Source organism: Lutra lutra, chromosome 14 (assembly GCF_902655055.1).
Source record: "Lutra lutra chromosome 14, mLutLut1.2, whole genome shotgun sequence".
Classification (NCBI taxonomy): Eukaryota; Metazoa; Chordata; class Mammalia; order Carnivora; family Mustelidae; genus Lutra; species Lutra lutra.
Genome location: NC_062291.1, coordinates 62,963,571 through 62,978,506, shown reverse-complemented (window position 1 = coordinate 62,978,506; position 14,936 = coordinate 62,963,571). Strand labels below are relative to the sequence as shown.

Below are 14,936 nucleotides of genomic sequence, written 5' to 3'. Positions count from 1 at the left end.
TTTTCATATTTTCTTAAGGGTACCACCACCCTCTCAGAGACACCTTCCTATGAGCATCATCATCTTTGACTCCGTGTCGCTCATCTGCCACAGCCAGTTGCCTGGTCTCGTTGATTCACCTTGGCAGTCTCTCTTGATTAATGCTTCCCTTTAAGCATTAATGTGCTACCACTCTAGGACAGAACCCACTGCTCTAATCTGGACAATTGCAATAACCACTTAACTGATTTCCCAGTCCTTTGTGTCAGTTAGCTTTTGGTGCATAGTAAATTACTTCAAAACTTAGTGTCTTAAAACAGTGCCCATTTTATTTAGCTCAGAATTCTGAGAGTCATCTGGGCAGTTCTGGGGCTGCTCTGCTGGTCTGACACAGCCTCACTCACATGTCTGGCATTTGGCGGCCTGTGGCTGGAGCGCCTCATTTCTGCGTGTAGTGTTTTATCTCCCAGCAGGTTATGCCGTTCACTCACTCAGTAGTCTCAGAGATGCAAGGGCAGCAAGAGGAGGCAAACCCGAATATGCAGGTGTTTTCCAAGCCTCTGCTTGGGTCCCTGTTGCTACTACTCAAGCCTGTATTTGAGGATGGAGAAATACCGAGCCTCTTAATCAGAGGAACTGCAGAGTGAGACATTACAATGCATAGGAAGAATTTGTAGCCACTTTTGCAGTGTAATCACATTTCTTTCTACTTTTTATCCTAAAATCATTACTCGTTGAATATTTATAATTCTGCTCTGAGAGTTTTATCCCTCTGCTTAAAAACTGTCCGTGGCAAAAACCAACCAAACATAGACCAAAAACCCCAAAAAACCCCCAAAGCCTATCAGTGGCACTCTGTTGCCCCTGAATGAAAAATAACAATAGCATGATCTGCCTCAATTCATCTTTCTAGTTTTATTTTCCTCTGCTCCCCTCTTTCTTCTCCAGCTGGACTAGTTTTTGAATTGGTCTACCGAGCCTTTAAGGACCAGCTCCTGTTGCTACCTTTTTCATGAATCCTTCCTAGACTTTCCTCTCCTTATTCCCACATTCACTTTTTTTCCTACCCCATTAGTTGAAATGGTCACTCTTCCTCCATTTTCTCATAGCTCTCTGCACCTTTCTTGTGGGAGTTGTGATTTTTTTACCTGGTGATAACTGTGTATGTGACTCACCTCCCTTACCAGACTGAGAACTTAAAGGGCTGGAACCCGAGCTACTCATATATAATATTTAGAAACCTTCCTTGAATATAGCCACGAACATATTTGAATGAAGTTTTGAATGTTGCATATTTCTCATAGCTATTAACAATGTTCATTTCTTGAATGTCAGTTAATTTAAAGTTTTTTTCTTTCAGACCAGAAACTAGAGAGCAGTATCCAAACAAATTTATCCAACGAGATGACACTGAAAGATTTTACATTCTGAACACACTTTTCAATCTACCAGGTAGACTCATTCCCCGTGCCTGTGTATTACGGATGCTTTCCCTTCTTTTCGTGATCATTTGTCTTTGTCCAAGGGAGACAATGAGATCACTTCAAATTATCTCACTTATAGCTTATGAATATCTATTCTTCATTTTTCAGAGACCTACCTGTTGGCCTGCCTTGTAGATTTTTTTACTAATTGTCCTAGATATACCAGGTATGTATATGGTTTAACTTTATTTTTCCGATTGATTTTTTGAAATTAATGTACAGGGTTTTAGAGAACTGGCCATTGTAGGTCTTTTCTGCTTTTCTGAAGTGAATTTAGTGCTAGTGAGAGATGCCACATTGCCAGCCCGAGAGATGGGACAGCGGCAGCAGCTCCATGCAGGCTCTCAGCTCCCACACGGCCCCTCTCCTTGCCAGTGTGCTGCAGCCATGTTTGGAAGGGACCACTTCTGATTGGCTTCTCCTGGGAATGAAGACGGCCAGCAGAGGTGCTAATTGTGACAACTGAGTGGGAGGTTTGTGTGATGATTATCTGTCCAAGCAGAATTACACTGAAACCCCCAACTCATTTCACAGCAGCAGCCCAGGAGCCATTCAGGGGTGGTAATTTAGTTTTATTTCTAGGCCCAGTGAGATTTGATTGAGGAGTGAATATGGTTTATCTTCCCTGAAGTAAAATTGTGTTTAAGTCTGGAACAAGTTATTCTCTCCTTTTTTAGGGGAATTGTATAACTACTGCTAAAAGTTCAGCCATGTGTGTCAGAGTTTGCTAACTTCTTATCCTGTCCAGGCCTTGTCTACTTCAAGGCACTAAATCTGGTGGAGCGCTAAGTCACAAAGTTAAATAGAAAATAGGCCATTCCTTTACCTCGAGACAACATCAGAAAAGTCAGGATGAAGAGAACCTAAATTACCGATTTTAAGTTTTAAACGTTTCTTTGATGGGAACCTGTTTCTTGAAAGTGATGAATGAAAAAACATGATATTTTTGGAACTGACCTTTTAGCTTTCACTTCAGTATATTATTCTATCACATTATATTTGTTCACAATTATTGTATTCCATTGAATACTATTCTTCTCTCTGGTGGTCAAAATGGATTTTCATTAGGGAGTAATTATTTTCCTAATTAGCCGCAGCCTTTATCCATGTGATAATGGAACCTTTGGGTCCCCGGGGCAGTGTTTGATGTTCATCTTATTTACTCTCTTTTGGAATCACTGTCATGTTCTTTTCATCTTTGTATAGCTGTGAAACAGGATTTAAAGATGGGGACCTCTTCATGTCTTACCGAAGTATGTTCCAGGATGTAAGAGATGCTGTCGACTGGGTTCATTACAAGGTACCTAGGAGCTACTGTTTCACCTGTTCACTCAGTGGTGTGGGTTTTATGGTCTGATGTTACATTTTCAAGTGCAAATACAGCAGAATTTCTCCTCCATTAAAAAGAAAAAATTGGATTTGCCCCCTAGTGACAGCTCTCTAGAATATTTTTGTTCTTGTCTTCTAGTTTTTTTTTTTTTTTTAAGATTTTATTTATTTATTTGATAGACAGAGATCACAAGTAGGCAGAGAGGCAGGCAGAGAGAGAGGGGGAAGCAGGTTCTCCGCTGAGCTGAGAGCCCCATGCGGGGCTCGATCCCAGGACCCTGACCCTCGAACACGACCTGAGCCGAAGGCAGAGGCTTTAACCCACTGAGCCACCCAGGTGCCCCTAGTTTTTTTTTTTTTTTTTTAACGATTTTTTAAAATTTATTTGACAGAGAGAGATCACAAGTAGGCAGAGAGAGAGAGAGAGAGAGAGGAGGAAGCAGGCTCCCTGCCGAGCAGAGAGCCGGATGCGGGACTCGATCCCAGGACGCTGGGATCATGACCTGAGCCGAAGGCAGATGCTTTAACCCACTGAGCCACCCAGGCCCCCTGTCTTCTAGTTTTTTTTGTTGTTGTTGTTTTTGGTTTTTTTTTTTTATTTTTTTTTTAAAGATTTTATTTATTTATTTCACAGACAGAGATCACAAGTAGGCAGAGAGGCAGGCAGAGAGAGAGAGAGAGGGAAGCAGACTATCTGCCGAGCAGAGAGCCTGATGCAGGGCTCGATCCCAGGACCCTGGGATCATGACCTGAGCCGAAGGCAGAGGCTTTAACCCACTGAGCCACCCAGGCGCCCCTGTTTTCTAGTTTTTATTTCCATTTCCATTTCCCACACTTAGAAGAGATTTTATTTTTTTATTTTTATTTTTTAAATTTTTTTAAAGATTTTATTTATTTATTTGACAGACAGAGATCACAAGTACACAGAGAGAGAGGGGGAAGCAGGCTAACCACCGAGCAGAGAGCCCGATGTGGGGCTCGATCCGAGGACCCTGCGATCATGACCTGAGCCGAAGACAGAGGCTTTAACCCACTGAGCCACCCAGGTGCCCCAACTTAGAAGAGATTTTAGTGTTAAGATTATACTTAACCCTACTCTTTGAGGATGATTAAGGACTTTTTTTTCCAGATAGCTCCTGCTTGACTAGTAATACTAATATTACATTTACTATAAATTGTACTGAGGGGCGCCTGGGTGGCTCAGTGGGTTAAAGCCTCTGCCTTTGGCTCAGGTCATGATTCCAGGGTCCTGGGATCGAGCCCCACATCGGGCTCTCTGCTCAGCAGGGAGCCTGCTTCCTTCCTTCTCTCTGCCTCTCTGCCTACTGTGATTTCTGTCAAATAAATAAAATCTTTAAAAAAAAATTATACTGAATAAAATATGAAATTCCTTTAGATTTCTAGTTCAAAATAAAAATTAGTTTTAGATTTTAAATACATTTTGGAGGCAGAGTCCAGCAAATCACATCTGCTGCCTTATCATGGCCCTGTCTAGTTTATCTACTTTTCCATGTTGGTAAATACTTAAGAACTGCATTTGGGCTGATAGTAGACATAATTTTTCTTATAAACTGTTAATAACTGAGTTTTTTTTTTTTCTTTCCTTCCCCTAGGGCTCCCTTAAGGAAAAGACAGTTGAAAATCTTGAGAAGTATGTAGTCAAAGATGTAAGTAATAAAGGGGAAAATAGATTTGCAAATCATGGAAATGAATAACAAGCCTATTATAATGAAATGGACAAGGGAAGATACTTCTTTGTCTGGATATAATATGCGTCAAGTATAGTCACCAGGAATTTTCAGCCAGAACATAGGTCCTAATACAGTTTTTCCTCTTTGTTCATAGGCAAGAAGACCTAGTATTTCATTTGTCCTTTTAGCTCCAATGATAATAGCAGCTAGAGTAGTTACTGTGTGCGCATCACTGTACTAAGTGATTATATGCCATTTAATCTTCCATAGAACCCTGAGAGTAGGTATTGTTACCTCTGCTGTATAGTTAAAGAAACTGAGTAACAGAGGTTATATAACTTGCCCAAGTTCATACAGTTAGTAAGGGGTAAGGCCACAGGTCACACCTGAATGTGATCCAAATCAAAATCAGAGCACTAGATAACCTAAAAAATGTACATATATGTGACCATTATTTAAATTAAATCAGTAGGGAATAATGAGGAAAGCTTTAAGATTTCTTGAAAGATTTTTAAAATCTGTAGTTAATAGAATTGTACCAGTGTTAATTTCTTAGTTTTGATCATTGTGCTATGTTTATGTAAGATCTGAATATTAAGGGAAGCTAGATGAAGAATATACTGAATGTACTCTTTTGCCGACTTTTCTTTAAGTCTGGAATTATTTTTGAAGATTTTGTTTGTGGTAGTGAGTGAGAGTTTGTGCCCACAAGCTGGGGGAAGGAGCAGAGGAGATGGGAGAGGGAGAGGGAAAGAGGGTCCTGAGCAGACTCTGTTCTGATCATGGAGTCCTGTCTGGGGCTCGATCCCACAATCCTGAGATCATGACCTGAGCCAAAACCAAAAGTCAGCCACATAACCTACTCAGCCACCCGGGCACTCTATGTCTGAAATTATTTTATCTTATTTTTATTTTATAGTTTTAAAAATATTTGTCAGAGAGAGAGCATAAGCAGGGGGAGTGGCAGGCAGGTGGAGAAGCAGGCTCCCTGCTGAGCAAGGAGCCTGATGTGTGGGATTCGATCCCAGCACCCTGGGATCATGACCTGGGCCAAAGGCAGATGCTTAACCAACTGAGCCAACCAGGCTCAGGGAATTATTTTAAAATAAAAAGGAAACATACATAGCTCCAAGATGAGATACTTCTTCCTTTTCTCACAGAGTAACACAATGCAATATTTCTTCAAGGTACTTTGGTACAGATTTATTGTTTTCAGTCTGTACCTCCTATTTACCCTCTACTCCCACTTCCACTCTGTTGTTTCAAGAGAGAACATTGAGGGGTTCAGGAGAGGTCCAGGAGAATTTGAGTGAAGGAACCTATTTACTGTGAGAGATGGAAAAGATGCTTTTCTTTCTGGTCAGGCCAGGAGTTAGAATCTCCTCATGTATCTGCAGATGGGTCTGGGCATTTCTAGGTTGCATCCTGCATATGGCATTTCATTCTGCAAGGTGTTTTATAAAAGAAAAGTATACTTGGTGAAGCTATAGCTTACACTCTCCATATATTTTGCTGGTGATGTTTAAAATCAGCTCCTCCTGGGGCACCTGGGTGGCTCAGTTGGTTAAGCAGCTTACTCTTGATTTTGGCTTATGTCATGATCTCAGGGTCGTGGGTTGGAGCTTGGAGGAGTCTGCTTGTCCCTCTCCCTCTGCTGCTCGTACATGCGATTGTGCATGCATTCTCTAACATGAATAATTAAAATCAGCTTTTCCTGACCTTTTACATACTTCATTCATGTACTTTGAGATTACAAGGTAATTTAAACTCTTTCCTGAGGCAGACACGAGGAAGGTAGAGATGTTTTTGTTATTTTTAAAGAAAATTTTAAATTTTTTGTTTTTTGGTAATCTCTGCACCCAGTGGGTGACTCAGACTCACATCCCTGAGCACAAGAGTTGGGTGCTCCACTGACTGAGCCAGCCAGATGCCCCAAGGTGTTTTTAATAAGCATATCATCTGTATAATTTTATAAATGAACCTACACATTATATATACCATGTATACTGTATATATTAATACTTAATTCATGCATAGTGATAATGTGGTCATTTAAGATTTTATTTATTTATTTGACAGAGAGAGAGATCACAAGTAGGCAGAGAGGCAGGCAGAGAGAGAAGGGGAAGCAGGCTCCTTGCTGAGCAGAGAGCCCGATTCAGGACTCGATCCCAGGATCCTGAGATCATGACCTGAGCTGAAGGCAGAGGCTTAACCCACTGAGCCACCCAGGTGCCCCTAATGTGGTCTTTTATTTATTTTTTTTTTTTAAAGATTATTTATTTATTTGACAGAGAGAGAGAGAGAGAGAGATCGCAAGTAAGCAGAGAGGCAGGCAGAGAGAGAGGGGAGGAAGCAGGCTCCCCGTTGAGCGGAGAGCCCGATGCGGGGCTCGATCCCAGGACCCTGGGACCATGACCTGAGCTGAAGGCAGAGGCTTTAACCCACTGAGCCACCCATGTGCCCCAAATGTGGTCTTTTAAATATAAAATTCTGAAACCAACCAACCCTTGAAGGGCATCCTCTGTTCTTATTCCATTGGACAAAAGTCCAAGTGTAAATGAGTATGTATTAGTGTTTTAGTGTTTCACTCATAATCATATTACATTACAGGGAAAACTGCCTTTGCTTCTGAGCCGAATGAAGGAAGTAGGGAAAGTGTTTCTTGCCACCAACAGTGACTATAAGTATACAGATGTAAGTGCTTAATATTCCTATTTGTCTTTACAGAAGAATTATTTTGGCCTAAAGAACTGTGAAGATACTGAGGACAGTAGTTTGTTAAGTGAGGGTAGTTTTTTGCCATTTCATTTTGAGAGCAGAGTGAAAAAATTTCTACAGTATAAGGGCTACATCAGAGTCGTTCTCCGATTTTTCTCAATGTTTCGTTTGACTATTTTCCCTGATTACAGTTGGCTAACTTAAAGTTTCAGTTTGGAGGTTATTTAAAACATTTGTGCTGATTAAAATGGCTTCTGCGTCTCCGTGGTACAGCATTTATATTTGAGAAGTCACACATTTATTTATTGTACATGTGTAAATGCCCTCCCTGCTGTTGGGAGCCAGATAGCAGTAGATGGTGCAAAGATGTTTTGACCTCATAGCCATCAAAATTTACTACCATATAACTTAAATTTTTTTTTTTTACCATGATTAAAGCATGTAGAAAAGCTGCTTTAACTCCTTGCCCTCATCTTATTTTTGCTAAGACAGTTACAAGTTTATAGTACTAGCAGACAGCTCCGTGCCACCCGATTTCACTTTATATAAAAGCTTGATTTAGAAACGTGATCTGGAGTTAAGCAGTCTTGCAAAAAAGCCCACAAATCCAATGGCTCATTGGTTTGGTTAATCTAGGAACAATAGTGAGGAGGCCAAGGTATATTATTCCCATATGAGTCAGTAGTTTTCTCAGTGCCCTTACCTCAGATACCATTCCAAATGTATGTTCCAGCCCTCCAGGAGAATTGGGTAAGGGTGTGTGGACGAAGTATACAAAAATACATCCCAGAAGAAGCCTACGTCTTACCGACAATGTCCGTTTTGTTTGATGAAGCAGTAATTTCTGGCTTCAGCTGTTACGGTTTCATAAACTTAGAGGAAACAAGAATGTGATGAGTCCTTTATTGAAAAAGACATGGCTCATGAAAAACTTGGGTTTGATTTTTTTTTTTTAAGGTGCTTTTCATCTTTTGCAAAAGTAGTATATGGACCTTATGTTGGATTTCTTTTTTCCAGAAAATTATGACTTACCTGTTTGATTTCCCACATGGCCCCAAGGTACTATATATAACTTAATAGACCATTGCTTATAGTAATAATACATTTAGTCATCTTGGTATATTGAGAGTAAGGGAATTGTCAGAACTCATCTAGAAATCTTGATTAACGTTAGAAATAATGCAGGAGCTAGTATAGTATAACATTGCTAGAGTTTTGAAAACCAGGTAGACAGAAATAAAAGGGAGAGATATTTGTGTTATTTAGTGGGATGGGATCAGAATAACATTATGTAGCATTGTTAAGTTTGTGTGGCAAAGATAGGAATTTTCAGGTTGAGGAAGATATCTGATTAAAAGAAACAGAAAATATATATATTCTTGACAGCTTCTGGATACTGGTCTCAGTTATTGCTGAGTTCTGTGCCAAGAGAACAGTTAGCTTTGATATTTAGCAGAGAAGTCTTTTTTCCTGCAGTAGGACTACACTTAGATTTAAGGAAAACTCATTGCAACTTAGTCACATATTTGAGGGATTTTACTACTAGGCCTGAGTAAATATCAGTAAATCTGTTTTGAGATCGCCCAAAAGCACAGTATGCATTGCTCTTCAGTTTGACCTTAAAAGTTTAATAGCATGGTTCTGTTTCAGGATGGAAATAATGTTAATGGGCATAACTTCTAGGTTAGTGCTGTGATAAGCCTGCAATATGAGCCATTATTCTGAGAACATAACCAGTAAAATTTGCTAGTAGTAGTTCCATGTTAGTTTGTATACTTCGGTTTTAATGCTGATCTGCCTCTTTCTTAATCTCTCTTGAGTATTAATTTGCATCTGTCCTTGTCCCCTTTGTGCCTCTGTTAGCCCATTTCAGAGTGTGAGCACTTTCCTTCATATGTTAAGTTGCTGTGAAAAAACTAGTAGATAAAATGATTTAAAATGTGTTAATTTATGTTTTTACCTTGCTTGCTTCCAAAAGAATGTGGCTTATAATAGAACACAATGTTTTTAACAGAAGAGTGGGATTTTCTGGGTATACTTAATATGTCTACATTCCTTACATCTGAGTGAGATTAAATACTAGTGCCTCAAGGTTAGGAGTGATGTTTTGGCTTCTGCTCTTTCTCATCTTCATCAGCCTGGGAGTTCCCATCGACCATGGCAGTCCTACTTTGACCTGATCTTGGTAGATGCACGGAAGCCACTCTTTTTTGGAGAAGGCACAGTACTACGCCAGGTGGATACTGTAAGTCGAGGGGGTGATCGGTCTGCTAGCCCCTCTCCTTCGTATTTCTCCTTTCCCTACTCTTACTCTTCCTAAGGAAACAGGTATGTTTAACTGATTAGCCATAATTTTTTTTTTAATTTAATCTAAGTTTTAAACATCTTAGTTGAGAGAGCCAAATAAACCCCAAAGAATATAATTCAAAAGTGCTGTTCATTTAGCTGCCTATCCAAATCACATTTTGGGTGGCAATTGTGACTGAACAATAAATTATTACAAAGTCCCATCTTCTCTCCTCACAGAAGACTGGCAAGCTGAAAATTGGTACCTACACAGGCCCATTACAGCATGGCATCGTCTACTCAGGAGGTGAGTCACAGATTTCCCTTTATTTAGTTTAAGTCTTTGTTCAGACTCCTTTGTGGAAGCTTTGGTGTCCTCCTGGCATAGTGCGACCCATATTCTTTAGCATCCTTAAGATATTGTCTGCTGGAGGTAAATGCTTCGGTCACCTACTCACGCAAAAGGAGTCAGGGAGAATGGGTTGAGAAGCTGTTATGACCTAATGAGTTTTGTGGGGTTTTTTGTTTGGTTTTAAGATTTATTTGAGAAAGAGTGTGTGCGCGCGTGAGCAGGGGCTGAGGGAGCAGCAGACTCCCAGCTGAGCAGGGATCCTGATGCCGGGCTTGATCCCAGAGCCCTGAGATCATGACCTGAGCCAAAGGCAGACACTTAACCAACTGAGCCACCCAGGCGCCCCAACTTAATGAGTCTTTGATTTTCCTAAAAAGATCAGTTTTTCTTCATCCTTTTCCCTATTTGAGGCAGTTCTCAAAGGGATCCTCAGGGAGCCCTTATGGACACAGATATGCAGATTTTGTTGCAGTGAGAAATAGTTGAACAAAGCCACATTGTCAGATCTGTGATGAGAAAATGGTGGTGGTACTTTTGGAGGGTTATAGTCACTAAAACTGAGACGTAGTTGTGTTGCTCTTGGATTTGGTAACTGAGAGGCCTGGTTCACACATTGGAACTGAAGGCCTTGCCTTAGAGGCAATAAAAGGAATGATGAAAGAAAAATAGTGGTAGGTCTTTACGAAAAGTGAGCCCTTTTTCTAGTCTGTTCCTTGCATAAGAATAAAATGTGTACAGTATTTAATGGTTATGGTACCTAAAATGCTGGTTTTTAATGTGGAGACATTTTTGTTTTCCCATTGTTCGTTCCATCGTTTCAGGTTCATCGGATACAGTCTGCGATCTGTTGGGAGCCAAGGGCAAAGACATTTTATATATTGGAGATCACATTTTTGGAGACATTTTAAAATCAAAGAAACGACAAGGGTGGCGAACTTTTTTGGTGATTCCTGAACTTGCACAGGAGCTCCATGTCTGGACTGATAAGAGTGGTAAGGAGCCATTACTCTTACTTTTATATCCTAAGGACCAGCTGTGTATCAGGCCTCTTTAATGAACTCATTACTTTTTATGTGGGGAGAAAGGGGCAGAGGTAGTCCCAAGATATTTGAATACTTCACTCTAGGCAGGTGTGGTATAGAACTCCAGAATTTGAGGAAATAGGGGAGGTTATCTTGTTCCGCCTTCTTGAATTCCTTTCTAGTTAAGCATAGAATGTTGCTATCCTGAGTTATATTACTGTAGCAACTAAACTCTGAATTCACTTTCCTCTGTGGTCCCATATTTTCCAACCACACCTCTAGTTCCAGTCTCTGTCACAAGCCTGTATCAGTGATTTGGGGGCATTGATGGCTCTGAGTGGTAATAGGCCTTTTTTTTTCCCCTGCTCTTTTGGGAATGAGGCCAAATTGTATTCTCTGAACTGTGTGCTGAATTGAGGTATAGATCTAGTTATGTAAAGATGTTTGACATGTAAGCTCTCCAGCTAGTCCTTGCTAGCATCACCCACAGCATGTGGAAAGGTACTGCCTCAGGTACTGACCCCAGCTTTACTACTTAATATCTTCACACCCTTAGAAGTTTCTGGAACACCCTGTGCTTTAGTTTCCTCAGATGTGAAAAGGAGGATAATACCTACTTCGTTGAGACTTAACTGGGGTGTAATGTGTGTATAAAGAAAATACAAGTAACAGCCATGGTTCCTCATCTGTGCCACAGAACCAAGAAATTGATTTGCATGATTTTCATTTCTCCCAAAAGTGATAAAATTTGTTATATACAGTAAATCCATTAGGGCTTAATTCTCTTTGGAGAAGCCAGGTTGAGAAAGACTGGAACACCTCGAAAGCATGCAACAGATACTGGCTGTTGCTTGTCCTTAGTGGCATTCTCTGGCTAGCTTTTCATCCCCATTTTCAACTTTCCACCTAGGAAATTCTGTAGATCTAGTTGATGTGGTTCTATTTCCTAGACTTGTAACTCCGGATACTTCATTTACTCCTCATTCTTTGATCTGAAAATGGAACAGCTAACAGATGTTTGCTACACACCAGAGATGGCATGTGAATTAGCACTTTGTAAGCTCAGAGTCTGCGTTCACTTGGAGAGTTGTAGCCAGCAGTGTTGAAAGGAGGAAAAGCCGTTAAAGAAGAAATCATGGCTTTCATCTGCTGCCAGATCCCATACAGGGCAGGAGTGGGTTTTCCTGAAGCAGGAGAAGGAAGTCATTTTGTACACTCACCTGTAGCTTTCTTTTCCATCCTATCTACATCCTTTTGATTTAGTTCTAGCAGCAGTTTTAAACTGAATGCTTTTTTACCTAAAACATTTTTCTTTTCCTTCCAAACTTTAGCACTTTTTGAAGAGCTTCAGAGCTTGGATATTTTCTTGGCTGAACTCTACAAGTAAGTTCTGCATTTTCAAGACAAATATTTCTTCCCTAAAACCCCTCCACCTCTTTGGGAGTTACCTAGGTGTAAGAGACATCTTTTCTAGAGATTTTTAATGGAGTTTTCTTTTCATCTCCAGGCATCTTGACAGCAGCAGCAACGAGCGCCCAGACATTAGTTCCATCCAGAGACGTATTAAGGTATCCAAATGGGATTCGGGAGAAAACTTGGAAGATCAAGTTTTTCTTTTTATAGTTCTTCTGTTATATAGGGGTTGGCACATAGCTGGTACTCAGTAAATATTTGAATTCAATCCTTTTTCTCTTGTAGAAAGTAACTCATGACATGGACATGTGCTATGGGATGATGGGAAGCCTGTTTCGCAGTGGCTCCCGACAGACCCTCTTTGCCAGTCAGGTGATGCGATATGCTGATCTCTATGCAGCGTCTTTCATCAACCTGCTGTATTATCCATTCAGCTACCTCTTCAGAGCTGCCCACGTCTTGGTGAGTTAATACAGTCTTGGGCCAGTATAATTAAGATATACTCTTAAGATTAAGATCTGCATCCAGGTTTGTGGGGTGGCACAGGAGAGTTTGGGGTTTTTTGTTTTTTTTTTTTTAATTTTTTTTTTTTTTTTAAGATTTTTATTTATTTATTTGACAGAGAGAGATCACAAGTAGACAGAGAGGCAGGCAGAGAGAGAGAGAGAGAGGGAAGCAGGCTCCCTGCTGAGCAGAGAGCCCGATGTGGGACTCGATCCCAGGACCCTGAGATCATGACCTGAGCCGAAGGCAGCGGCTTAACCCACTGAGCCACCCAGGCGCCCCAGAGTTTGGGTTTTTTAAAAATGTCTTCAGGTTTTATTTGTCAGAGCACAAGCAGGGGGCGTGGCAGGCAGAGGGAGAAGCAGGACCTTAGGATCATGACCTGAGCCTAAGGCAGTTGCTTAACCGACTGAGCCACCCAGGTGTTCCTGGGTCCGTCCTTTCTACTGCACAAAAGCCCATGAATAGGTTACATGGTTGCACAAAAGGCATCTCTGAGAAAGTAGGATCAAGATCAAATGTTACAGGATATAACTTTACTCTGCAACGTACTGTATTAAAAGTTTGAGTAGGGAAGATGTTCCTCTTTCATTAGCATTTATATAAAAACTGTGTTTCTAAAGAAAGGATGAATACCCAAGTTTTGTAGCAACATGGACGGGACTGGAAGAGATTATGCTGAGTGAAATAAGTCAAGCAGAGAGAGTCAATTATCATATGGTTTCACTTATTTGTGGAGCATAACAAATAGCATGGAGGACAGGGGGAGATGGAGAGGAGAAGGGAGTTGAGGGAAATTGGAAGGGGAGGTAAACCATGAGAGACTATGGACTCTGAAAAACGATCTGAGAATTTTGAAGGGGTGGGGGGTGGGAGGTTGGGGGCACCAGGTGGTGGGTATTGTAGAGGGCACGGATTGCATGGAGCACTGGGTGTGGTGCAAAAATAATGAATACTGTTATGCTGAAAAAATAAAAAATTAATAAAAAAAAACTGTGTTTCTCTTATTAGTGCTACTATCTATCTATCTATATATATATACTGATCTATAGTTTAGGACTTTTGTTTGCTGTGAATTATGAATCTTCTACCCCATCTTTTCTTGTTTCCGGCTGTAATGATCTGGACAGTTTTAAGGGTGGAAGAGGAGAAGAAGGCAGCTTGAGGTAGTTCTAGGAAGATGGTTCAGTATTGGAATGGGCTGGGCCTTTGATCAGCAGACATGCTTCTGCACAGCCACCTAACACACAGGAGAAGGAGGGGTGAGGATTTAGGAAACTGTTTTACTCCACCAGCTTTCTGAACCTCTGACTTTGTTCTAGATGCCTCATGAGTCAACGGTGGAACACACACATGTAGACATCAATGAAATGGAGTCCCCTCTTGCCACTCGGAACCGCACATCAGTTGATTTCAAAGATACCGACTACAAGCGGCACCAGTTGACACGGTCGATTAGTGAGATTAAACCCCCCAACCTCTTCCCACTGGCCCCCCAGGAAATTACACACTGCCATGATGAAGATGATGATGAGGAGGAGGAAGAGGAAGAAGAATAAGGAGGAATAAGAACCAAAACTGAGCACCCATTAAACAAGCCTGGCAGGACTCACAGGAGCAAAGGATGGGTTCTAGCGGTGGGTGGGGGAGCTCTGTCAAAGGTACATCTGGAAAGTTTCTGAAGACTTTAAAATATTCTAATCATAGATACTTTTTAGTTTTGTTTGCACTCTTTGCAGATGGTTCAAATTGTAATGGAGTCTGTATTGAAAGAAAGCGAGGGTAAAGCCGGGCAGAACTGCATGCGGATGGCTCCATTGTGGCTTGTGACACCGTTTCCTTGTCTTGTTTCCTCAGTGTGCGTTGGATACACCTGGGGTGGTGGAGAGTCTCCGAGTGGAGCAAGGGTGATGGGAAGAGGTGATCCAAAATGTTGTGTTACAAATTGTCTTACTCCAACATCCATCCTGAAATTTTCAGTGCATCACATAGTATTGTATATCAGTGGAGAAATATATTGTTTCCATTATCAAATGTAGTCTTCTGTTAAGGTCAAGTTTCCTTTTATAAGCTTTGAAGAGTCCTCTGTGCCTCTGGGCAGACTGGGGGCTTTAGCGGCCTTGTGTAAGTATTTGGTTTGCTGTAGGGCTGGTCT

The 14,936-nt window shown here is 41.0% G+C and overlaps 1 protein-coding gene across 6 annotated transcripts in view; it reads left to right on the top strand.

Moving 5' to 3' along the window:
• The window catches only part of NT5C2 (5'-nucleotidase, cytosolic II), a 94,686-nt gene extending 79,867 nt beyond the window's left edge, over positions 1-14,819 (top strand). For 5 of the 6 annotated variants that reach the window (XM_047703456.1, XM_047703455.1, XM_047703457.1 and 2 more), the window contains 13 exons: positions 1,340-1,431; positions 1,572-1,629; positions 2,670-2,763; positions 4,406-4,459; positions 7,097-7,180; positions 8,222-8,263; positions 9,342-9,449; positions 9,731-9,797; positions 10,664-10,834; positions 12,196-12,247; positions 12,372-12,432; positions 12,563-12,739; positions 14,104-14,819. In XM_047703456.1, the coding sequence (XP_047559412.1) occupies positions 1,340-1,431; positions 1,572-1,629; positions 2,670-2,763; positions 4,406-4,459; positions 7,097-7,180; positions 8,222-8,263; positions 9,342-9,449; positions 9,731-9,797; positions 10,664-10,834; positions 12,196-12,247; positions 12,372-12,432; positions 12,563-12,739; positions 14,104-14,340 (1,297 nt within the window). In that variant the 3' untranslated portion in view covers positions 14,341-14,819. Of the gene's footprint in view, positions 1-1,339; positions 1,432-1,571; positions 1,630-1,804; positions 1,937-2,669; positions 2,764-4,405; positions 4,460-7,096; positions 7,181-8,221; positions 8,264-9,341; positions 9,450-9,730; positions 9,798-10,663; positions 10,835-12,195; positions 12,248-12,371; positions 12,433-12,562; positions 12,740-14,103 lie in introns of those variants that run through there. The other variant, XM_047703459.1, reaches the window with a different exon arrangement.
• The last annotated feature ends 117 nt before the right edge of the window (positions 14,820-14,936 follow it).